This window comes from Aquarana catesbeiana, linkage group LG03, assembly GCF_042186555.1.
Source record: "Aquarana catesbeiana isolate 2022-GZ linkage group LG03, ASM4218655v1, whole genome shotgun sequence".
NCBI classification, from domain to species: Eukaryota; Metazoa; Chordata; class Amphibia; order Anura; family Ranidae; genus Aquarana; species Aquarana catesbeiana.
Window position 1 is genome coordinate 494014977 of NC_133326.1, and position 26076 is coordinate 494041052.

General features: G+C 43.5%; 1 protein-coding gene across 3 annotated transcripts in view; it reads right to left on the bottom strand.

Moving 5' to 3' along the window:
• TBC1D9B (TBC1 domain family member 9B) overlaps positions 1-26076 on the bottom strand; it is a 175465-nt gene that overhangs the window by 75360 nt on the left and 74029 nt on the right. For all 3 annotated transcript variants that reach the window (XM_073621063.1, XM_073621062.1, XM_073621064.1), the window contains exons 4-5: positions 17335-17563; positions 2590-2848 (exon numbers count right to left, since the gene is read on the bottom strand). In XM_073621063.1, coding sequence (XP_073477164.1) covers positions 2590-2848; positions 17335-17563 — 488 coding nt within the window. The remainder of the gene's footprint in view (positions 1-2589; positions 2849-17334; positions 17564-26076) is intronic.

Consider the following 26076-nt stretch of genomic DNA (forward strand, 5'->3'; position numbering starts at 1 on the left):
ATTCTTCCTTACAAAAGTCTTCCAGTTCTTTGAGATTTCTGGGCTGTCTGTCATGCACTGCTCTTTTAAAGGTCTATCCACAGATTTTCAATAATGTTGAGGTCAGGAGATTGTGAAGGCCATGGCAAAACCTTCAGTTTACGCCTCTTGATGTAATCCCCCATGGATTTTGAGGTGTGTTTAGGATCATTATCCATTTGTAGAAGCCATCCTCTCTTTAACTTCAGCTTTTTCACAGATGGCATCAAGTTACCATCCAAAATTTGCTGAAATTTTATTGAATCCATTTTTCCTTCTACTCGTGAAATGTTCCCTGTGCCACTGGCTGCAATACAACCCCAAAGCATGATTGATCCACCCCCATGCTTAACAGTTGGACAGAGGTTCTTTTCATTAAATTCTATGCCCTTTCTTCTCCAAACGTACCTTTGCTCATTCCGGCCAAAAAGTTCTATTTTAACCTCATCGGTAAACAGAACTTGTTTCCAAAATGCCTCAGGCTTGTCTATATGTTCATTTGCAAAGTTCAAACGCTGATTTTTGTGGTGAGGACGTAGAAGACGTTTTCTTCTGATGACTCTTGCATGAAGACCATATTTATACAAGTATCTCTTTATAGTGGAATAGTGTACCACAACTACAATGTCTGTCAGATCTTTCTGGAGGGATCGTGCAGTCAAACGTGGATTTTGAATTGCTTTTCTCACAATCCTGCGAGCTGTTCTGTCTGATATTTTTCTTGGTCTTCCAGATCTTGCTTTAACTTCCACTGTTCCTGATGACTGCCATTTCTTAATTACATTCCGAACAGAGGATATTGACATCTGAAAATGCTTTCCTATTTTCTTATAGCCTTCTCCAGCTTTGTGAGCGTCAACTATTTTCAGTTTCAGTTTTCTAGACAACTGCTTAGAAGAACCCATGGTGCTGATTGTTGGGGCAAGGTCAGATGAGTGTGGCCATTTAAAACCTTTGAGATTGACATCACCTGGTCTTCCCAGACGATGATTGAGAACAATCCATGACACTGGCAGGTCTCAGCTTTGCAAAGGGGGCAGTGCATGCTATAAATTCTGCAGGGTGCCCAAACTTTTGCAGACGCCATTTTTTTGTTTTCTGTAATTTTGAAAGTGTAAATGATGGAAATAAAATCTTACTTTTTTTGACATATTATAAGAATGTCTCATCTGTAATTTGATGCCATTTGGAGATTTTTCCATCTTTCCTTGGCTTCGTTATGCACATTAATACACATTTTTACCTGGGGTGCCCAAACTTTCGATCCCCACTGTACATGTTTCCCCTTAAACCACTAAAGTGTTGCTTTAGCAGTGTGTTTGGGGTCAATGTCCTGAAGGTGAACCTCCGTCCTAGCCTCAAATCACACACAGAGTGGTACAGGTTTTGCTCAAGAATATCCCTGTATTTAGCACCATCCATCTTTCCCTCAACTCTGACCAATTTCCCAGTCCCGACTGCTGAAAAACATCCCCACAGCATGATACCGCCACCACCATGTATCACTGGTGTTTTTTGGGTGATGTGATTTGTTGGGTTTGCGCCAGACATATCGTTTCCTTTGATGGCCAAAAAGTTCTTTATGATAAAAGCGGTTATGATAGATTTGATGGTGCTCCTAGGGATCATCAAAGATTTGGATATTTTTTTTTATAACCTATCCCTGACTTGTACTTCTCAACAACATTGTCCCTTACTTGTTTGGAGAGTTCCTTGGTCTTCATGGCAGTGGTGCCTCTTGCTTAGGTGTTGCAGCCTCTGGGGCCTTTCAAAAAGGTGTGTACATGTAATGACAGATCATGTGACACTTAGATGGCACACAGGTGGACATCATTTCACTAATTATGTGACTTTGGAAGGTAATTGGTTGCACCAGAGCTTTTGATGGGCTTCATAACAAAGGGGGTGAATAGATACGCACATGCCAATTAGCATTTTTTAATTTCTGAAAAATTGTTTTATGTATATATTTCTTAATTTTACTTCACCAACTTAGACTATTGTGTTCTGATCCATCACATACAATTCAGATTAAAAAAAACATTGAACTAAAGGCTGTAATGTAACAAAATAGGTAAAAAGGTAAGGGGGGTAAATACTTTTGCAAGGCACTGTATATGCTTATGTGGATTAGCATTAAAGTTAATGAAACCACTGTCATCTATTAGCTGCTAGAGGGGAGGGGGGAATTTCTCCTGCAGCCCTTCCTAAAGGCTGTCTGTGTGTCTCTTGTTACTGAATGTAGTTTTAACCTGCCCTTAGTCATTATGCAAAGAAGGGGGGGTTGTCCCCTGAGTGTATATCTCTTTGTACCTGTGTTTGAATAAACAGTCTTATGCTTCTTACCACCCTACACTGATGTCTCGACAAGTGAATGGGTGGGCTAAGGGATCTTGGATCGTGCTGGTACTGGGCAAGGGAAGCTTATATGGTGGACATGCTCCTCTTAATTACTGGGTCCATCACAAACTATTACCACTTCTATTTCTGAAAGCATTCTTCATTTACAGGATTTTTTTCACACCTGCCTAAAACTTTTGCACAGTACTGTATGTCTTGACTTTCTCATACCGTTTCAGAGCAGAGATGTTCTTGAGTGGTCGTGTAGGTTTAGGCAGATTCCGGTCTTCCAGGAAGCCTTCATTGTCCAGTAGTTGTCTCATGGCAATGTTAGCTAGCTGTTCCATCAGCTTGAAGGTCTCACTGATGTTAAGGAACATAGAGAAAAAGTACTCATTGTCTCGTGTGTTAACTTTGATGCATTCTGGGAAGAGCAGAGTTGCATTCTTCTCAAGTTGAGTTACATCAAGCCACTGGACGACTAAGGTCACTAAAAAATAGGAGGAAGTTATCAATGAAAAAATATTATGTTTATGAAATAATATGTTCAGTCTTATTTTATCAACATTTCAAACAAAACAACAGGTTGATCGAAAGAAATTAAGAACACAATTATACATATTAATACACAAACTTAAAGCAGAGTTCCGCCTAAAAAAAAAAAAAAAAAAAAAGAAAAGTCAGCAGCTACAAATACTGCAGCTGCTGACTTTTAAAATAAGGACACTTACCTGTCCAGGGCGCCCGCGATGTCTTGACCCGAAGCCGACCGTCCCCTCAGCTCCGAGTGGAGGCGATGGCATTGCTAGTAAGGGAATCAGGAAGTGAAGCCTTGCGGCTTCATAGCCTCGCTCCCTACTGCGCATGTGCAATTCGCACTGCATTTTCTGAGCAGTCCCTGCTGTCTTCTGGGACCTGTGTGTCTCTCTGAGAAGACAACAGGGGGGGGGGAGGGGGGGGGGGGGGGCGTTGGAGAGGAGGGGCCGGACATGGCGTAGATAGCCGCGGATACTGCGGTGATCTTTCGCTGGAAGTGAGAGCAAATACCTGTATTCCCCTCCCCCCTGAAAGGTGCCAAATGTGACACTGGAGGGGTGGAGGAATCCGGACAGCGGGAGTTGCATTTTTGGGTGGAACTCTTCAAGCGTTAACATCTTGGCTGGACCTTTAACTCTAAATTTAGGCAAACGAAATTGTTATACGTTACCGTATTTTTAACTGTTAGTAATTTGTACAAGAGCTTATTTAACCCTTCTTGCTGGCTGCCTCCCGGCCTTTTAAGGGTTTTAAACAGTGCTGCATTTATGCAGCCACTTGGTGTGAAGGCCCATTCGCCGGGAGGCCTCATATGTGCATTTAGCCGTGGGAATGACGTTAAGCATAGTTTTAACTCTTGCAATTTTCAACACTATATGAATAAAAACTGCCCATTCTGCTAAAGATGGAACTTCTGATTTCTGATGGCAAGGAATCACTTCTCTTGCTGCTGAGTTAAAGTGGGGAAGAATATCTTTCTTCGTTGTTTTTACAGGGCCTGGTATTATAGATAGTAATGCTATCTTTGGTGAGTTGGAATTTGTGTCGTTGTGTCAATATATCAATAATATGTTCTCAAAATGGGTTAATCGGTGGGTACTTCCACCATAAACTGTATGTGTCATATTGTGACAATAGACACGATTGGATAAATGTGGTTGAGGAGATCTGGACATCTACACCATCTGGTATTTAATTAAAATCCCTTTTCCAGATCACTGGTGGCTATTGATAATTTGTGGGCAAATATAAAACATTTTTCTCGTTCAGGAGGAGAAATAATTGTTTGAAGTACACTCACTCATGCTGCTGTATATTGGGCAAAATTGGGCAAATTTGTATGAACCAGAGACAAAAAATGTAATATATTTGAAATACAGCATGAGATGGAGGAGTGTACTTCATTAAAAGCTTTTGGGGAGGATTGAAGTTCAGAAATATCTGGGATAGAACAAACAAACAAGATAAGTCGTTGCTTATAAAGCCACGGGCCAGGTGACTTTGTATATCCCTTTCAGGCCACCAGATAAAGGAGAAGGGCCAGCTCTTTAGAGTTGAGATATTTTGCAATAATCTCTTTTTGATCGAAGGACCAAGCGTTACCCTGTAAGGCAGGCGGGAAAGCTGGATTCCCAAAAAGAAGTGTGAGTGTCATAGAAACAAAATATTATGAGATCTGCAAGTTTGTAACAGTCTGGTTCCACAGAGAAAGAGTTAGTTTTGTGATGTCGGGGGCCATCCTGTGGAGATTCGGAGAGATGGAAAAATACATGGTAAGGCCAGGAGATCTATGGGAGTCATAAGATTTTCAAGTTGGACCCACTGTTACATGGAAAGATGATGAAACCAATTAGGGCAGGGGTCTCAAACTGGCGGCCCTCCAGCTGTTGTGAAACTACAAGTCCCATCATGCCTCTGTCTTTGGAAGTCAAACTTATAACTAACTGTCAGCCTTGCAATGCCTCATGGGACTTGTAGTTTTACAACAGCTGGAGGGCCGCCAGTTTGAGACCCCTGAATTAGGGAATCTAAAAACGACTTCTACTTTCTCATAAAGAGCCACATCAGGCGCTCTAGCTCCTCCTTGCATCTTGGGCAATGTAAGCACCCAATACCGAAGCTTACTATGCCAAAGAAATACAGAAAACATCTGTTGGGCTTTTGTAAGGAGGACTAAGGGATTTTTAATAGGACTGTCAGAAATATGAAAAGAAATAGAGGAACGACATCCATTTTAAGAACATTTAGATGGCCCATTCAAGATAGATGTTTAGTATAAAATAAAAAAATCTGAGTTTGGAGAAAGAGATATTCCTAGGTAATGTAATGATGAAGGGCTGAACGTACATGGAAAATTATTCTTCGACTGCAAAGAGAGAGATCCCGGTGTACAGTATTCCTGTTCCTGGTACAATTGATTGCTTTGGTGGACACAAGCTGAGCCAGCACCTGAGATGTGACTATGGAGTGTGAAGTCTGATCTCATCTAAAGCTGCATGTGAAATATTTGACCTATGCAAATATGGTAAGCTCCCAGTGCTTGGCCTGACTGGCCTACTCACTAAATGAGTCTTCAGAGAAAAGGCGAGTCCAGAAGTAATGCCAGGGGCTCTGTGCTTGGAAAGCATTCTGCAGCTAACTTTTATTATAGAGGCGTTTATCCTCCTAGGACACTTAGCAAACAAACTGAGACATGTAGGTAGTGGGAAGGGATATCTTGGACTGACCTACAGTTGCTTTTGTTTGCCAGTATCCAATCCTCCTGTAGGCAGCAGTACAACCCAAAAGTTAACGACTTCCTGTGTTTCTCAATAGACGAGAACGGAAAGTGATTTTAACCACTTAAGGACAAGCCGCCGCAGTTATACTGCGGCAGGTTGGCTCCCCTTCGCGAATCGCTGTCATTGTAAGTCGGCTCACGCAGGCGCAGTTGCGGGCAGGCGGGCTGTGGGAGCGTGCCCGCAGATTCGATGTCCGCTGGCGACACACGATCGCCTAGTACTTAATGGTGATCTGCCTTTGTAAACAAGGCTGTCTCCCATTCTGACAGATGACATGACAGAGATCTTCTGTTCCCAGTCATCGGGAACAGTGATCTCTGTCATATCACAGGCAGCCCATCTCCCCTACAGTTAGAACACACCTAGGGAACACAGTTAACCCCCTTGACCCCCAGTGTTAACCCCTTCCCTGCCAGTGTCATTTTTACATTGATCAGTGCATTTTTATAGCACTGATCAATGTAATGATGTCACTGGTCCCCAAAAAATGGCATTTGGGGTCAAATTTGTCCACCACAATGTCGCAGTCCTGTTAAAAAACGCAGATCCCCGCCATTACCAGTAAAAACAATAAAAACAAATAAAAGTCCCCAAATCTATCCCATAGTTTTGTGCAAACCAATCGATTTTTTTTTACTAAAAATATGTAGAAGAATATATATCGGCCTAAACTGATGAATACATTTGTTTTTTTATATATTTCTTTGGATATGTATTCTAGCAAAAAGTAAAAAAAAAACCAAGTTAGACTTACCGGTAACTTGTTTTCCAGAAGTCTTTCAGGACAGCACCTGAGAGATAGCGACTCCACCCACCGGAAACAGGAAACACCTTCTTCCTCCAAACTTTAAAGGGAGGCGCCTCCCTACCATACCTCAGTTGTAGTAGAGAAGACCTCCGGCCCCGGCTGGAACACATAAACACATACGTTAGTCACAGCATAGTATATACAATACAATAGGGCGGGATGTTGCTGTCCTGAAAGACTTCTGGAAAACAAGTTACCGGTAAGTCTAACTTGGTTTTTCCCAAGGCGTCTTTCAGGACAGCACCTGAGAGGATAACAGAGACTTACCCCCTTAGGGCGGGACAACAGCTTGCAGGACCTTTCTGCCAAACGCCTGATCATTAGCAGATGTGAGGTCCAGCCTGTAATGTTTCACGAATGTGTGAAAACTTGACCAAGTTGCCGCCTTGCAGATTTGTTCAGGGGTGGCACCAGCTCTCTCTGCCCAAGTGGCCGCTAATGCTCTTGTTTAACATCCAACATGTGAAAACAAGTCTCCTTCTCCCCTACTGGGTTGGGGCAGAAGGTCGGAAGTACAATGTCCTGAACACGATTTTGTACTGAAGCTACCTTTGGTAAGAATTTCTGATCTGTTCTAAGTATAACCCTATCTGGGAAGATAGATAAATAGGGTTCCTTAACTGATAAAGCATTAAGCTCACTGATCCTTCGTGCAGAGACCATGGCAATCAGAAACACAGACTTAAAAGTGAGATATCTAAGTGGCGCTTCTTCCAAAGGTTCAAAGGGACTCCTTGTTAGAGCCTGGAGGACTATCGACAGATCCCATTTGGGAAACAACCTAAGTGGTGCTGGTCTGGATCTCGTAAGGGATCTGAAAAATCTGGTTACCAATGGATCTGAGGCCACAGATCTTTCTAGGAACACTGCTAGCGCAGCCACCTGTACCTTCAAGGTACTAACTGCTAGTCCCTTGTCAGCACCAACCTGTAAAAATTCCAGAATGGTAACGAGACTCCCTGGGTCCTGGTCAGATGAATTACACCACGTATTGTAAACCTTCCAGACCTTGGAATAGATATTTCTAGTCACCCTTTTCCTACTGGATAATAGCGTAGAGATTAACCGGTTGGAAAAACCTTTGCTCCTTAAGAGCTGCTCTTCAGATACCAAGCAGTGAGCGCCAAAGTGGCTACCTCTGGGTGATTTACCGGTCCCTGAAATAGTAAATCGTGCCTGAGGGGCAGATGCCAATAAGGCCTGACCGCCATTTTCAGAACGGTTGAAAACCAAGCCCTTCTTGGCCAAAAGGGCGTGATTAGGACAACCGGTACCGTTTCCCTTTGAATTTTTCTTAATACTAAGGGAATTAACTGAAATGGGGGGAAAGCGTAGCAGAGATGGAATCTCCATGGATACGCCAAGGCATCTGTTCCTAGTGACCCGTCGTGATTGCTTAGGGAAAAAAATTGCGGAACCAAGGCATTCTCCCTTGAGGCGAACAGGTCCACCTCTGGCAGCCCCCACTTCTCGACAATCATGGCGAAAACCTCTGGGTTCAGTGACCATTCTGCTTCCCGAATGGGGTTTCTGCTCAGGAAATCCGCCACTCCGTTCAGGGATCCCTTTAGATGGACTGCTGATAACGACAGCAAGTGTCCTTCTGCCCAACGGAGAATGCTCATGGCTAGTACTTGCAGCGATTTGCTCCTTGTACCTCCCTGCCTGTTTATGTAAGCCACTGCCGTGGCATTGTCTGTTAGTATTTGAACATGCTGGGCCTGAAGCCCCTGAGCAAATGACCTCAGAGCCAAGTCGATCGCCTTGAGCTCTCTCCAGTTTGAGGACTTGGTCGCCTCTTTCCTGGACCAGTTTCCCTGAGTGAAACCTTTTTCTAGGTGGGCTCCCCAACCCCAGGAACTGGCATCGGTTGTCAGCCTTTTTTCGATTGAAAAGGCCCAGACCAACCCCTCCGATAGGATATCCTGCCTTTTCCACCACCATAGTGACCTCTTCACTTGGGTTGGAACTCTTACCTCTGAGTCCAGGGATTCTAAATTGTGATCCCAAGATCTCAGAAGAAAAGCCTGCAGATGTCTGAAGTGTAGTCTTGCCCACTGAACAGCTGGCATTGACGAAGTCAGAACCCCCAGGGCTGACATGACCAATCTTACCGTCAGCTGCTGGTTGGTCTGCAAAAAAGACACTGTATCCTGGATTTTTCCTTTCTTCTCTGAAGGAAGAAAAATTTTTTGGCTTACCGAATTTATTATATACCCTAGAAACCGAATCTCCTGAGATGGTTCCAGGGAAGATTTTTGGAGATTTAGGATCCAACCTAGAGACTCCAAATGGCTGCATGCTCTGCTTAAATTGCTCCTCAGCTCCTCTCTTGAGGGGGCGAAAAATAGCAGATCGTCTAAGTAAGGAATTACTGCGATTCCCTGAAGACGCAGCGGAGCTAGGGCCTCTGCCATTACTTTGGTAAAAATTCGGGGTGCGGATGATAGCCCGAAGGGTAGGGCTCTGAATTGCAGATGCTGAATTCTGCCTTCCAACCTTACCGCCAACCTGAGAAACCCCTGGGACTGGGATGAGATTGGAATATGCAGGTATGCATCTTTTAAATCCACTGACGCCATGAAACAATCTGGAGTCAGAATATTTCTGGCGGTGAAAATTGAGTCCATCCTGAACCTTCTGTATTTGATGGCTCTGTTTAGTGGCTTTAAATTTAGAATTAAACGAAATCTTCCTGTTGGTTTTTTTACCAGGAAGACATGTGAATAGAAGCCCTCGTGCCATTCCTCTGGTGGCACCGGGATTACTACACCCTGTTGCATTAGTTCCTCCAGAGAGGATTTCATGGCCAGGGCCCTCATTGGATCTCGAGGAGCATTTGTTACCAGAAACCTTCTTGGGGGGCTTCTGGCGAACTCGAGAGTATAACCCTGCGAGAGAGTGGTCAGAATAAACTGATTTGTAGTTATCACTGACCACTGCGGAAGAAACTCTCGTAATCTTCCGCCGACCCGCAGAGATGAGTCATTGTGAGTTTTCGGCCTGTGAAGGAGGACGGAAGAGAATTCCACCTTTGCCCTTCGCCTTTTGCGCAGACCAATTTTTCCTCCTGCCCTGAAACTTACTTTCCTGCTGTTGCTGCTGAGTTTTTTGAGGTCGAAAAAGACGTTTTGGGGTCTGCTTTTTCTTTTTGACCGGAAAGGACTTCTTCTTATCGGCAGTTCTGTCTAGGATATTATCTAGATCTGGGCCAAAAAGAAGGTCACCTGAAAAGGGGATACCACAAAGTTTACTCTTTGAAGCTGTATCACCTGGCCAGGTTTTTAGCCATAAAGCTCTTCTCGCAGCATTTGCTAAAGCTGCAGACCTAGCTGACATCTTGATAGCTTCAGCCGAAGCATCAGCAATATAAGCAACCGCAGAAATCAGGGTAGGAAAGGAATCTAAGATCTCCTGCTTGGGGGAATCTGCCACTATATGAGATCTAAGTTGGTTCACCCAGTATTCCAGATTCCTGGCTACACAGGTTGTGGCCATTGCTGGTTTTAAATTGCTCATGATTGATTGCCATGATCTTTTGAGCAAAAGATCCATGCGTTTGTCCATTGGATCCCTTAGAACACCCATGTCTTCAAAAGACAGGTCTGTGGACCTTGAGACCTGTGAAAAGGCCGCATCCAACCTGGGCACCTTATTCCACACCGCAGAAGGGTCCTCCTCAAAAGGGAAGCGCCTTTTGTGGGCTCTGGAAAAAAAGGGCTTTTTCTCTGGATCTTGCCATTCTTTAGTAATGGCGTCAGAAATGACCGAATGAACTGGAAATGTTCGCCCCTTAGGCTCATTTAACCCTGCATACATGCGGTCATGAAGAGATAACTCCTTCTTTTCCTCACTTAAGCCAAGTGTAACATGGATAGCCTTAAGGAGTCCGTCTACCTCCTCTAGGGAAAGCTTAAATTTGGAAGGAGCCACCTCCGCTTCCTCACCCTCCTCCTCCGAATCCTTAACGGAAGGAGTAGGGGACTGCTCTTCCCTGATAGGGGGGCCTTCAGGTAAAACTTCTACCATGGGGAAAGAAATAGAACCCTGGGAAGCCTCAGAAGTGGATGGCTGACTAGCAGCTGGATTAACTAAAGAGTCACGAAAAGTCTGAATCGTGGCGTATAGTTCCTTCTTTACAGAGGCAACCAGATCATCACAAACCGAAGCTGATTCCTCCTTAACTAAAGAAGTGATGCATGTACTGCATAAGACTTTTTTCCAATTTTCTCCCATTTTGGCCCTGCAAGAAGGACATCTCTTTTTTGGGTCAGAGCTTCTAGCCTGTGAGAGAAAAAACAAAAAAGGGAAAAAAACCAGGGGACCTTTTAGTGAGACCCGGTCTCAGCTACACAAGAATCACCCACAGGTGCACTAAGAAGAAACCAGTCAGCCTCCAGTGCCCAGACAGGCCCCTTGCCACTAGGGGGTAAGAAAAAAGAAAATAGACCAAACCCAGGAAAAGGAAGAAAGGCAGACTTAAACTGCTGCTCCTACCTGAGCTTTACTGGCGCCTGTGCCTGTCCCCACCGCTGCAGACGCTGAGTCCTCCATCTCTGGTGTGCAGCTCTCCACCTGTGGCTTCATATGCCGCTTCCGGACTCCCATAGTGCATCTGCACCGGACCGGAAGCGGAAGTAGGCGCCAGTTCCTGTCCTCCCTCCTCCCCTCTCGCATCCACGCCGGAAATGACGCTTCTGCTGACCCAGTGACCCGCCTTGTCACTTCCGCCGCGCCTGCCGGCCAAAAAAACATGGCGGCGGCGCACGCGCACCGCCGCTCCTATGACCGCGCGGATCACCGGGTCTACGGCTCTCCCCGAGCACCAGGAGGGGAAGAGGAGCCCGATTGCTACCGCTGCCAAGGCTTGGGTAGGCCGGGAGGACAGCGGGTCTCCAAAAAGGAGGAAAAAATGAAAAAGAAGCCCTGTCTCCCAGGCATCTGAGAGACCTTGACTCCCCTTCAAAAAGATGTTCCCTCCGGGCCGGAGGAAACACAAAAACTGAGGTATGGTAGGGAGGCGCCTCCCTTTAAAGTTTGGAGGAAGAAGGTGTTTCCTGTTTCCGGTGGGTGGAGTCGCTATCTCTCAGGTGCTGTCCTGAAAGACGCCTTGGGAAATATTTTTTTTTCAAAATTGGAGCTCTGTTTTTTGGCGCAAAAAATAAAAACTGTAGAGGTGATCAAATACCACCAAAAGAAAGCTCCATTTGTGGGAAAAAGAGGACGTCAATTTTGTTTGGGTTAAACCTAGCACGACCGAATTGAATTGTCAGCGACGCAATACCGTATCACAAAAAAATGGACTGGTCATTAAGGAGGAAAATTATTCCGGTGCTTAAAGTGAAACTATACTTCATCTGAGCACAATAAACCAAAAATGCTATTTAAAGCGGAGCTCCGCCGAAATTTTTTTTTAAAAGTCAGCAGCTACAAATACTGCAGCTGCTGACTTTTAAAACATGGACACTTACCTGTCCAGGGCGCCCGCAATGTCAGCACCCGAGGCCGAACCGTCTCTCGGTCCTCGGGTGCTGCCGCCTCCATCTTCGGTAAGGTAATCAAGAAGTGAAGGCTTGCGGCTTCACTTCCCGGTTCCCTACTGCGCATGCGTGAGTCGCGCAGCGCAATGCGGATGGTCCCTGCTGTCTCTGGGACCTGTGTGTTTCCCAGCAGACAGCGGGGGGGGGGACACAGGAAGTGGCGTAAATAACCGCAGATTCTGTGGCTATCTATGCTGGAAGTGGGTACAGATACCTGTAAGTAACAGGTATCTGCACCCCCCCTCCCCCCTGAAAGGTGCCAACTGTGACACCGGAGAGGGGGAGGAATCCGATGAGTGGAAGTTCCACTTATGGGTGGAACTCAATTCTTTTAACCCCTTAGCGCTGAATGTACGCAAATATGCTGCCCCACTGGACTGGGCTTTTTTCGTGCATCTCACTCTGTGTTGGGAGCGCGCTGCACGTACTAATGATGGGGACCTGGAACTTCTGATACCGATGCCTCTGACTGATCACAATGGTCAGTTACTGTGAAATCCGCCCCCTGCGTTTTCTCTCTCTGTGAATGGAGGAGAGATACATTGTATCGCTCTCTGTCCTTGAAGAAAGAGAAAAAAAAGTGTGTGTAAAAAAAATAAAAAAATAAAAAAAATACATTATAATAAGAAAAACCTATATCAAGGCTTGATTTAGATCAGTGCCAGGGTTAAAGTTTGGTCAAGGTCAGGGTCAGTATTTTTTGGACAGGATTTTTTTTTTTTTTTAATTAGTATCAGTGTCAGTGTGATTTAGATAAATAGAGGTAAAAAAGGTAAATGTGCACTAATTGTTTCTGGGCTGTACTACAGGTACAAACAACAAATAGAATACACATATGTGGTATTGTTGTGATTGTCAGGAGCAGGAGAATTTATTTTGGGTTGTTCTTTGGTGGAAGATTATGTTAGTAGCAAGAAGTATACACCAACATTTCTAAGAAAGTGAATTTTTTTTTTACTATTCTGGGCCAGTTTTCTTTTGATCAGAAAAAAAATCAGGAGATATCCATTACCTTTTACCACCAAATAAAAGTCCAATCTGGATGCACAGAGTAGTTGTGATGATATGTATGGTTTTACTAACACATGTCAAAGTTGCAAAATTGTGCTTAGGCATTAAGATTTGCTTTATCTTTCGGTGCAAAGGGGTTAATATTCAAAGAAAAGCATCCATGTGGTTTGGATGTTTAATTTTGAAAGCCAAAAGGTGCTGAGCAGCGCCGGGTGAACCAATATGGCCTCCGCCACTTTCCTACTGCTGGCGTCCAGCTTCTTTCAAAATGTAACATCCAAACAGCATCACAGATGTCAATATACTATATTTATTTATATACGTTCCCTTTTTTGCAAAAATTACTGTGATTCAAGACGTAGCTGGGTGTAGTAAGATGTCCGCTGCAGCCTTCTGACTGCAGGTGTTCTGTCAGATTAGCAAACCTGGTATTGGTGGAACGCATGCGCAGCTGACGGAACGTCCCTTCCATTCTCTTATCTGATGGGTTCGCTAATCTGACAGAACACCGGAATCCACCTGCCCTTACCTCAGACTAAGGATGAGCCGAACACCCCCCTGTTCGATTCGCATCAGAACATTCGAACAGGCAAAAAATTTGTTTGAACACCGTTAAAGTCTATGGGACTCGAAAATGAATAATCAAAAGTGCTAATTTTAAAGGCTTATATGCAAGTTATTGTCATAAAAAGTGTTTGGGGACCTGGATCAATGCAAAAAAAAGTTTTAAAAACGTCCGTTTTTTCGGGAGCAGTGATTTTAATAATGCTTAAAGTGAAACAATAAAAGTGTAATATTCCTTTAAATTTCGTACCTGGGGGGTGTCTATAGTATGCCTGTAAAGGGGTGCATGTTTTCCGTGTTTAGAACAGTCTGACAGCAAAATGACATTTCAAAGGAAAAAAAGTCATTTAAAACTACTCGCAGCTATTAATAATTGTCGGTCCGACAATACACATAAAAGTTCATTGAAAAAAACGGCATGGGATTTCCCCACAGGGGAACCCCGAACCAAAGTTAAAAAAAAAAAAATGGCGTGGGGGTCCCCCTCAAAATCCATACCAGACCCTTCAGGTCTGGTATGGATTTTAAGGGGAACCCCACGCCAAAATTTAAAAAAAAATAAAAATGTCGTGGGGTCCCCCCAAAAATCCTTACCCGACCATGCAACCTGGCAGGCCGCAGGAAAAGAGGGGGTGACGAGAGAGTGCCCCCCCTCCTGAACCGTACCAGGATACATGCCCTCATCATTGGGAGGGTGCTTTGGGGTCCCCCCCAAAGCACCTTATCCCCATGTTGATGAGGACAAGGGCCTCATCCCCACAACCCTTGCCCGGTTGTTGTGGGGGTCTGGGGGTGGGGGGCTTATCGGAATCTGGAAGCCCCCTTTAACAAGGGGACCCCTAGATCCTGGCCCCCCCTGCGTGAAATGGTAAGGGGTACAAAAGTACTCCTACCATTTCACAAAAAAAGTGTCAAAAATGTTAAAAATTACAAGAGACAGTTTTTGACAATTCCTTTATTTAAATGCTTCTTCTTTACATCTTCTTTCTTCTACCTTCCTTCGGTTTCTTCCTCCATCTTCTTCTTCTTCTGGTTCTTCGTCCGATCCTCTGCTTCTTGCTCCTTTGTTCTCGTCCGGCATCTTCCTCCGCGGCATCTTCTTCCCTTCTTCCTTCTCGGGCCGCTCCACATCCATGATGGGAGGCTCCCTCTGTGTGATGCTTCTCGTCTTCTGACGGTTCTTAAATAATGGAGGGTGGGGCCAACCAGTGACCCTGCACCCCTCTGACGCACGGGGACTTCCCTGAGGCTTTCCCCTGACGTCAGAAGGGGCGAGATCACCTGTTATGTAACGGGTGACCACCCCCCCCGACGTCACGGGGAATACCTCAGGGAAGTCCCCGTTAAGTCCCCATGCGTCAGAGGGGGGCGGGGTCACCAGGTAGCCCCGCCATCCATTATTTAAGAACCGTCAGAAGACAAGAAGCGTCACACAGCGGGAGCCTCCCATCATGGATGCGGAGCGGCCCGAGAACAAAGAAGGAAAGAAGACACCGGACGAGAACACCGGAGCAAGAAGCAGAGGATCGGACGAAGAACCAGAAGAAGAAGATGGAGGAAGAAACCGAAGGAAGAAAGCTGAGAGAAGAAAGAAGATGGAAAGAAGCAGCATTTAAATAAAGGAATTGTCAAAAACTGTCTCTTGTCATTTTTAACATTTTTTTTGTGAAATGGTAGGGGTACTTTTGTACCCCCTTACCATTTCACACGGGGGGGGGCGGGATCTGGGGGTACCCTTGTTAAAGGGGGCTTCCAGATTCCGATAAGCCCCCCGCCCGCAGACCCCCACAACCACCGGGCAAGGGTTGTGGGGATGAGGCCCTTGTCCTCATCAACATGGGGACAAGGTGCTTTGGGGGCATGTGGCCTGGTACGGTTCAGGAGGGGGGGTGCTCTCTCCTCCCCCCTCTTTTCCTGCGGCCTGCCAGGTTGTGTGTTCAGATAAGGGTCTGGTATGGATTTTTGGGGGACCCTACACCATTTTTTTTTAATTTTGTCGTGGGGTTCCCCTTAATATCCATACCAGACCTGAAGGGCCTGGTATGGAATTTAGGGGGACCCCCACACCATTTTTTTTTTAAATTTTGGTTTGGGGTTCCCCTGTGGGGAAATCCCATGCCGTTTTTATCAATGAACTTATATGCGTATTGTCGGACCGACAATTCATATAGCCACGAGTACTTTTAAATGACTTTTTTTCCTTTGAAATGTCATTTTGCTGTCAGACTGTTCTAAACACGGGAAACATGCGCCCCTTTACAGACATACTATAGACACCCCCCAGGTATGAAATTTAAAGGAATATTACACTTGTATTGTTTCATTTTAAGCATTATTAAAATCACTGCTCCCGAAAAAATGGCCGCTTTTAAAACTTTTTTTTGCATTGATCCATGTCCCCTGGGGCAGGACCCAGGTCCCCAAACACTTTTTATGATAATACCATGCATATAAGCCTTTAAAATTAGCACTTTTGATTTCTCCCATAGACTTTTAAAGGGTGTTCCGCGTATTTCGAATTTGCCGCGAACATCCCAAATTGTTCGCTGTTCGGCAAACTTGCGAACAGCCGATGTTCGAGACGAACATGAGTTCAACTCGAAGCTCATCCCTACCTCAGACATGTAAGCAGGAGAGGTTGTGCTTAGCTGAGAAAACCCCTCCTCCCCTACTGAAGATTCCTGGGATGTATGAGATCTTTTGTCTAGACATGGAAACCAGGAAATAACTAAAGTAAAAAAAAAGTTTAAAACAAGCAACTATGATATATATTTTTGTATCCATTTACTAATGCTAGCAGTATAAGGATTAAATATAGTCCATGTTGATTGAGAGAGTGAGGCCACAAATAAGAAATAAAAACATCACACAAACAAATCATAACATTTTTTCATCATGTCATTGTGGCTTTGGCCTTTTCCAAAGGGTGTGGAATATTCACATTTTAATTGAACAGTTTTCTTTTACAAACGTGTCCAGTGACTAATCATGTTAATCCAGAATTTCTTTAATTTTTCATTTTATTATTAGGTACCCAAGTGTATTACAGGCACCTATGGTTAAAGAAACAATCTTATTAATTTATCTACACCTGAATTAACCCTATGATCCCATGCCACTTTTCACCAAGCTATTTATAGGGTAAAACTACAGGCTGGGTCTTCTGAACCATCCCATCCACAAGGCAACATGTTAGTGTTTGACTGAACTACATTTTAAGGTGGACCTATACTCAAATGTTAACTTACAGGTCTCGTTAGGATAGATGCACCATAATAGAAAGGCTGGAAATTGGTCAAGTTCTGGTCGCATATTTAAGAGCCCTTTTACACTGCCAGCGCCCAGGCGTCGGCGGTAAGGTGCCGCTAGTTTTAACGGCACTTTACCGTCGTTTTTGCAGTGCTTTTAACACCCACTACCGGCCGAATAAAAGGTTAAAAGCGCCCGCAAAGTGCAGCTGCCGAGGCCTTTTGTAGGCACTGCCCATTGATTTCAATATACACCGCTCCTAAAGAGCCTTAAAGAGGCTGCTTGCAGGACTTTTTTTGATCTCCTGCCAGCGCAGTGCCCCAGTGCCTGAAAAACGCCTCCAGTGTGAAAGGGGTCTAAAGACTTAGGCATTTTGTTGCATGCTCTCTGATAAACGACAGCATCAGCCAATTAGAACAGCATATAACAAGATCCAGGACCAGGTAAATTAATAAATGCAGTAAATAAAGGAACATCAATTTCTCACCTTCTTTCCCTAGTAAAAATGAGTAAAAGCAGAGATGATTGACAGTGAGATACAGCCAGCCTTGCCTGGGGACGCGTCCCTTCCAGTAACTGCAGGAGTAATAATTCACCAGTTTCTCCACCTCCGGCATACCAAACTGTTTCCGCATTTTTAGCTCTGCCTCCTTAAACTTGCCTGGGTCTTCTTCATCCTTGGCGGGCAGGCTCTTGTTCTCTTCAGCTATGATGCCCTACAAAACAAGAACAGCAGCATTTATGTATGCATATTACTAAAACCATGACTGTAGAGATGCCTTATTTTAAATGGCAACAAGAACTGTCAGATATTGTGCTTCATTACAAAACCTCTACTAGCAGAGTGCTGCCAAATAAATTAGCCTTCACACTACAACTCCAGGCAGCAGGTAAAATCTGAGAACTAACAATGCAACTCAGGACTGTTTTCAATGTTCTAAAAGCAGGGACATGTACAATCCTTTGCAACCAAATTCAGAAAGCTTTTTAAAGGGCTTCTGGAACTCTCTCAAGCCTTCTGTCATATTCTCGCACATGGCGCAACCTCGCTCACTAAAAAGAACGGTGCTCAGTACCTGGATTGCTCAGTTTAAATTCAGTGTTAAATAAGAACACAAAGAACAAAAGGGATTTGGCTTTACACCAGCTAGCAGAGGCATTATGGAGAATTGACTCCACAATAAGTAAAAGCACTGCAAGTTATCGAAAAGATAAGTATTCGTCAGAATAATGAAATGTATCCCACTAAAACCAGCATGTTTTATGTTCCTCTGTTTTGTTCCTGAGGGCAGCGGTCAAGTGTTTCATAAGTTGAATATCATTCCCCTGGCAAACCATTGATATGGTGGCCCCGGATGGCTGTTTCCACATGGTAGGGATGCAAGTCCTAGCAGCATTAAACAGGTGCTACAGTTACGATTTGTGGTCTTTTACTGGACAAAGGATTTTTGAAAATCCGGCTGTGGCACTCCTTAACTTGACTAAGTTAAGGAACGCCACAGCCGGATTATCGAAAAGAGAGAAATCCAAGAGTTTATGTATAAGCTGTAAAACCTGTTGGCAAAAGGGGTTAAAAGCAGGGCAATCCCAAAAGATAGGGAATAGTGTATGGACCTGGGTGCCACACTGCCAACGTAATGGGCTGTGGCCAAGGAACAGGGTTGCTAGCAGATGGAGCCTGATACCAGCACGTCAGGATTTAGGTGGTTTCTTGATATTTGCTACAAAGTGAGGACTGCTGGGATGATGCTGCAAGCAGGATGGTGATCTCATGACTGGTGATCTTCTGGTGATCTCATGACTGGGATAATATTCAAGTAGCTGCAGGAGAGATAGAGGAAGCACAGATCCACAGAATGAACGAAGCAAAGACAGGAAGGTCCCTGTACCACAGGTCTTCATCTACAGCATTCCTCTCTAGCGTGAAGAACAGTGGGCATTTAGTAAGAATTTACACTTTAAATCTATTCAGACTACCAGTAGGAGGCAGCAAAGTGCAGATATATATGTATCTATGAGGCTTCAGAACTAGTCAACATAGCCAGCATTCATTTTCTGAGTCCAGGTCCATTTCACCCATATCCTGCCATCGACAGTGCTTTGAAAAAGTATTCATACCCCTTAAAAATTTTTCATATATTGTCATTTTACAACCAAAAATGTAAATGTATTTTATTGGGATTTTATGTGACAGACAACGCAAAGTGGCACATAATTGTGAAGTGGAAGGAAAATGCTTTTTAGAACCACCTATTGCTGCGATTACAGCTGCAAGTCTTTTTGGGGATGTCGCTACCAGCTTTGCACATCTAGTGAGTGAAATTTTTCCCCATTCTTCTTTGCAAAATAGCTGAAGCTCTGTCAGATTGAATAGAGAGCGTCTATGAACAGTAATTTTCAAATCTTGCCACAGATTCTCGATTAGATTTAGGTCCGGACTTTGACTGGGCAATTCTAACACATGAATATGATTTAATCTAAACCATTCCATTGTAGCTCTGGCTGTATGTTTAGGGTCGTTGTCCTGCTGGAAGGTGAACCTCCGCCCCAGTCTCAAGTCTTTTGCAGACTCTAACAGGTTTTCTTTTAAGATTACCCTGTATTTGGCTCCATCCATCTTCCCATCAACTCTGACCAGCTTTCCTGTCCCTGCTGAAGAAAAACATCCCCACAACATGATGCTGCCACCAACATGTTTCACGGTGGGGATGGTGTGATCAGGGTGATGTGCAGTGTGAGTTTTCCGCCATACATAGCGTTTTGCTTTTAGGTCAAAAAGTTCAATTTTGGTCTAATCTTAGAGCACCTTCTTCCACATGTTTACTGTGTCCCCCACATGGCTTCTTGCAAATGGGACTTCTTATGGCTTTCTTTCAACAATGGCTTTCTTCTTGCCACTCTTTAATAAAGGTCATATTTGTGAAGTGCACGACCAATAGTTGTCCTTTGGACAGATTCTCCCTCCTGAGCGGTGGTGCTCCTCCAGAGTTACCATAGGCCTCTTGGCTGCTTCTCTGATTAATGCTCTCTTTCCCTGGCCTGTCAGTTTAGGTAGACGGCCTAGTCTAGGTAGGTTTGCAGTTGTGCCATACGCTTTCCATTTTCAGATGATGAATTGAACAATGCTCTGTGAGATGTTCAAAGCTTGGGATATTTTTTCTTACCCTAACCCTGCTTAAGGCTGGGTTCACACTTAAGCATGGAGCGGCTCACATCAGGGGTCCGGTGCATCCCTATTCACCGTTTCATGTCCGATTTCAGCCCGAAGTTTTGGCTGAATTCAGACCTGAAACGAATCAGAAGATGCACAGGACTCCTGTGCAATTCGCACCAGAGCCGCTCCGGAGATGTGTAAACCGGCTCCATAGCGAGCCCATCACAATCTCCTAACATGCAAACTGGATGCGGGGAAACCTGCATCCAATTCGCAATAGTATGAACCCAGCCTTAAACTACTCCACAACTTTATCCCTGACCTGTCTGGTGTGTTCCTTGGCCTTCATGATGTGGTATGTTCACTAAGGTTCTCTAACAAATCTCTGAGGGCTTCACAGAACAGCTGTATTTATACTGAGGTTAAATTACACACAGGTGGACTCTATTTACTAATTAGGTGACTTCTGAAGGCAATTGGTTCCACTAGATTTTAGTTAGAGGTATCAGAGTAAAGGGGCTGAATACAAATACATGCCACACTTTTCAGACATTTGTAAAAAAATATTTGAAAAACATTTATCATTTTCCTTCTACTTCACGATTATGTGCCACTGTGTGTTGGTCTATCACATAAAATCCCAATAAAATACATTTATATTTTTGGGTGTAACATGACAAAATGTGGAAAATTTCAAGGGGTATGAATACTTTTTCAAGGAACTTTATATACCTGACAACTAAAGCTGGCCATACATTATGCAATTTTCTCTCCTTTAACCACAGGTGGAAGGAAAGAAAAATCGCTCATAGTAAGCACTGATGGGGGAATCCCTCCCACTGCACTATTGTATTCTGACAGCAGGATTTCTCAATGATCACTGCTGTGAGTTATAGCCATGATTCGTGATCAAATGAAAAAAAAACCAGCAGGCTGGTTGTACTGAAGTCAATCAGTAGATCGACTTCAGTACAACCAGCCTGTCCAAAGATGGATCGAAATTGGGCTGGTTCCTGCTGATCTGTTTATGGCTGGCTTACCTTTAGTGTGTGCAGTCTTGCTGCATGAAGTCAGTTTTAAAAGGAAAGAAGAGTCTCTTTAATAAATTTTAAATTAAACACATTAAAAAGATCTTTATACAAATAATCCTATTATGTAAATGTATCAATTATATCATCTTATTAGTGTTAGTTTTCCAAAAATCTTGTTTCTTCATGAATTTGTAATTATTTAGCTTGCACTCCTCACTACACACAGAATCAGGCCCCGACCCCCACAACCCTTGCAAACAGATGACATCAGAAGTCTAAAAACATGGCAGTGCTCTTGAGTGTCTGTGGTGCAAGTCCAACAAAGACTTTAACCAATACAAATCTGCCCTCCAAAAATACATTTCCTACCTCCTCACTGCCAAGCAGACCTATTTTATCACTCTCAATAACACCTTCTCATCCAGGCCCCGTCAACTACCCCGACAAATACCATTTCACAAGGGTTATCTACGAGTAGTCCCATTCACTGGTAAACCACGGTTCCCCAGGGACTACAACTGAGATAACTGTGGTTTTCTACCTTACCCACCCCTCTCACCCTCATTTCAAACGGAAATACAGAGGAACTGTTTACACCACAAAAGAGGAATTCACTTTCAGAAACACAGCTATCAGTTTCACACTGAGATATTATACAGTGCCTTGAAAAAGTATTCACACCCCTTGAAATTTTCCACATTTAACCACTTCAGCCCCAGAAGGATTTGCCCCCTTCCTGTCCAGGCCATTTTGTGCGATACAGTAAATCTAATTCAAAAACTCGCACTCAAGTGTTAAATCAAAATTAATGCAAATGAAAAATAAGAATGAGACTGCAGCTGCTGCACAAAGGTGCTAAAACCTTAAAGCGATATAAAGTATGAAACAGCGCTAGCAGCCTATATCAAACAATATACAGCCTAATGAATGGTGCCTTATAAATCAATGTATTTGTAACAAAAAAACAAAAATATATGCACAGAATCTGAAAAGTGCTTGGTACTTCTGTAAAAAGTGCAATGGTGCTCCAAAATCGTAAACAAGTGAGGTGACTCCCTCTTCTGTGACCTCACTCACCAGAAATAATAGATCCTCAGCTTAGCAGTCTAGGATCAAAAAAGCAGTGATCTAATGATCTGGGGATATGCAGGATTGTTCCTTAGCAAACTCTTCCAAGAAGATATTTTATGACAGAAAGGATATACCACACTCCATAGATGGTAAAACAGAGAGAGAACTCATAGTGAAATACTGTTGAACATGAGTTATCAAGCGCATTAAATGCGCAACATACAGGATATTTGGCGAAGACAGGCATCAGTAAAAAAACATCCGAGTTCACCGCTGTGTGGAGTGCGTTCCATGGAGGTGGAAATTGCATCACTGATTAACACGAACTGGAAGTACGTCAACTCGTTTCGCCCCTCCTCCAGGGCATCATCAAAGAACATCACTTCCGGTTTCATTACAATCTATTTATACCCAAGGGAAGATCGCTCCTTCCTCTGGGGAGGACAAAGCGACCAATTATGATCAATGTGTGAAAAAACACACACTAACTTCCTCCTCTTACATCATTACCTGTCGCCAAATATAAAACTTTAATATAAACAGAAGCCCAAACGGACAAAATGACCTGTTCGGCTATAAAACTACAATAAAAACACATAACGCGATAGGCATACAGTGGCTTGCAAAAGTATATTCACCCCCCCGGCATTTTTCTTGTGAATTGTTGCCTTACAACTTAGAATTAACATGAACTGTTTGAGGATTTGCATCATTTAATTTACAGAACATGCCCACAACTTTGAAGATTTTTTTTTTTTTTATTGTGAAGCAAACAACAAATAGGACAAAATAACAGAAAAACTATTCACCCCCCTAAAGTCAATACTTTGTAGAGCCACCTTTTGCGGCTATCACAGCTCCAAGTTGCTTTGGATAAATCTTTATGAGCTTGCCACATCTTACCACTGGGATTTTTGCCAATTCCTCCTTGCAAAACTGCTTCAGCTCCTCAAGTTGGATGGTTTGCGCTTGTAAACAGCAATCTTTAGGTCTGACCACAGATTTTCTATTGGATTGAGGTCTGGGCTTTGACTAGGCCATTCCAACACATTTACATCTTTCCCCTAAAACCAATCAAGTGTTGCTTTAGCAGTGTGTTTGGGGTCATTGTCCTGCTGGAAGGTGAACCACTCTCCTAGCCTCAAATCACATACAGATTGGTACAGGTTCTCAAGAATATCCCTGTATTTAGCACCATCCATCTTTCCTTTAACTCTGACCAGTTTCCCAGTCCCGACTGCTGAAAAACATCCCCACAGCATGATGCTGCCACCACCATGTTTCACTGTGGGGATGGTGTTCTTTGGGTGATGTGATGTGTTGGGTTTGCGCCAGACATGGCGTTTTCTTTGATGGACAAAAAGTTCAATTTTAGTCTCATAAGATCAGAGCACCTTCCTCCATACATTTTGGGAGTCTCCCACATGCCTTTTTGCAACCTCAAAATGTGCCATTTTGTTTTTTGCTGAAAGTAATGGCTTTCTTCTGGCCACTCTGCCATAAAGCCCAACTGCAGTTGTGGCATACTCTTTCCATTTTTGGATGATGGATAGAACAGGGTTAAAAGCTTGGGATAGTTTTTTATAACCTAACCCTGCTTTAAACTTCTCCACAACTTTATTCCTGACCTGTCTTGGCCTTCATGATGTGGTTTGTTCACCAAGGTTCTCTAGAAAACCTCTGAGATCTTCACAGAACAGCTGTATTTATACTGAGATTAAAATTACACACAGGTGGACTCTACTTACTAAGTAGGTGACTTATGAAGGCAATTGGTTCCACTAGATTTTAGTTAGGGGTATCAGAGTAAAGGGGGTTGAATACAAATACACACCACACTTTTTAGATTTGTTTTGTAAAAAATTCTGAAAACCTTTAATCATTTTCCTTTCACTTCACAATTACAGTATATGCCACTGTGTGTTGGTCTATCACATAAAATCCCAATAAAATACATTTATGTTTTTGGTTGTAACATGACAAAATGTGGAAAATTTCAAGGGGTATGAATACTTTTTCAAGTACTGTACTGTACATTCTGTGCTGTCCACAAATGTAGAGGGAAAATGTTTTGCAATCAGAATTGCAGTTTTTTTTTCCAGGTGTTTAATGAATACTGCCCTTTCAAGTTGTTCTCTCGCCTCTTCATATCATGCCATTTTACAGTAACGTCCCTTCTGTAATGGATTTTGTCCTTCTGATGAAATGAACTTTGTTTTTTTTTTTTTTTTATACAATCAACAGCACTTCGCAATTAAACCACTTTCCACCTGGCCTATAATAATATGACAGCTGAGCGTGTAATGTGGCTATCATGGGTGGACGGCATATGACTTCCTCCCAGGATTGGGCTGTGCTGTGGCCCAATCTGTCACCAATTGTGTGACAGATCAGTGAAACTGGTCGTTGCTGGTCTATGTAATCAATCACAGCAGATTATATGGCAATTGTACACAATGAATGGCATGCATTCATAGCCATTTATTGTGTACTATTGTGTTGATCTCTGCGATTGGTCACAAAAAAACTTCACTCCTTTGGTTTCCGTGACTGTGCTCTTCGTTGGCTCTCGTCCTACCAATCCCACCGTACCTTCAGTTTCACTTACAATTCTATTTCCTCCTCTCCTCTTCCTTTCTCCGTCAAGGTCCCCCAAGGTTCTGTTCTTGGACTTCTCCTATTCTCAATCTACACCTCCTCCCTGGGTCAGCTGATAGTCTCCCATAGCTTTCAATATCATTTCACAGTGATCACATGTTACAGACAGGGCCAATCACAGTGCATCTGTACCAGGTACATCAAGATTGTTAGATTTTTCAGATATAGTTATACCATAGTTTGTAAACGGTTTAACTTTACTACAGACTAAATAATATACACTGATTTGGGTTATTTATACAGTACCAAAGAAGTGTAGCAGTATACATTTTGGCCTAAATTAATGAAGAAAGATTTACTTACAAGATTTTAAAACAGAAACAAAGAAAAACACAGTGATAATTAACCATTTGACCTCCAAGAGATTTACCCCTCTAAAGAAACCAGGCCATTTCCTGCGATTTGGCACTGCGCTACTTTAATTGGCAATTGTGTATTCATGCAACGCTGTACCCAAATAAAATGTATATCCTTTTTTCCCACAAACAGAGCTTTCTTTTGGTGCTAATTGATCACCTCTGCGTTTTTTATCTTTTGTGCTATAAACAAAAAATGACCGACAATTTTGAGGGAAAAAAAACCCAGCAATATTTTTTACTGGGGACTAGTGACACTAATACAGTGATCAGTGCTAAAAATATGCACTGTCACTGTACTGACACTGGCTGGGAAGGGGTTAACATCAGGGGTGATCAAAGGGTTAACTGTGTGCCTAGCTAGTGTTTCACTATACTGTGTGAGGTGCTTTTACTGGGGGAAGAGATGGAATTTATTCCCTGCTTTGCAGGGACACAAATTCCATACCTTCAGTACTGTCGGAACGGTGATCTGCCTTGTTTACATAGACAGATTGCTGTTCTGCCTCTCTGCTAAATGATCAGCGGGTGCCAGAGGACATTGGGTACCATGCACCAGCCGATTTGCTTCCACTGTTTGTAATAACAGTGGAAGCAAACCGCCGGGCGGCACGCATGCGCGCCCCCTACCCAGAAGTGTCAGATCAAGTATATACAGGGGGGAAAACAATCATTTGATCCCCTGCAGATTTTGTATGTTTGCCCACTTACAAAGAAATGAAGGGTTTACAATTTTTATTAAAAGGCAGTGGCGGCTGGTAAAGTTTTAGGATGGGGGGCGCCAGACTCTGCCCTTTTTTTGACCCTTCCAACTTCTCATAAGCCCAACCCCTGATAAAATCCACCCTCTCCGTCCCCTGTATTCCACCCATAGTGTCAGGAGTATACAGCTCAGCATCACAGGACAGAGTATATAGCCCAGCATTACAGAGAGAGGGTGTATATAGCCCAGCATTACA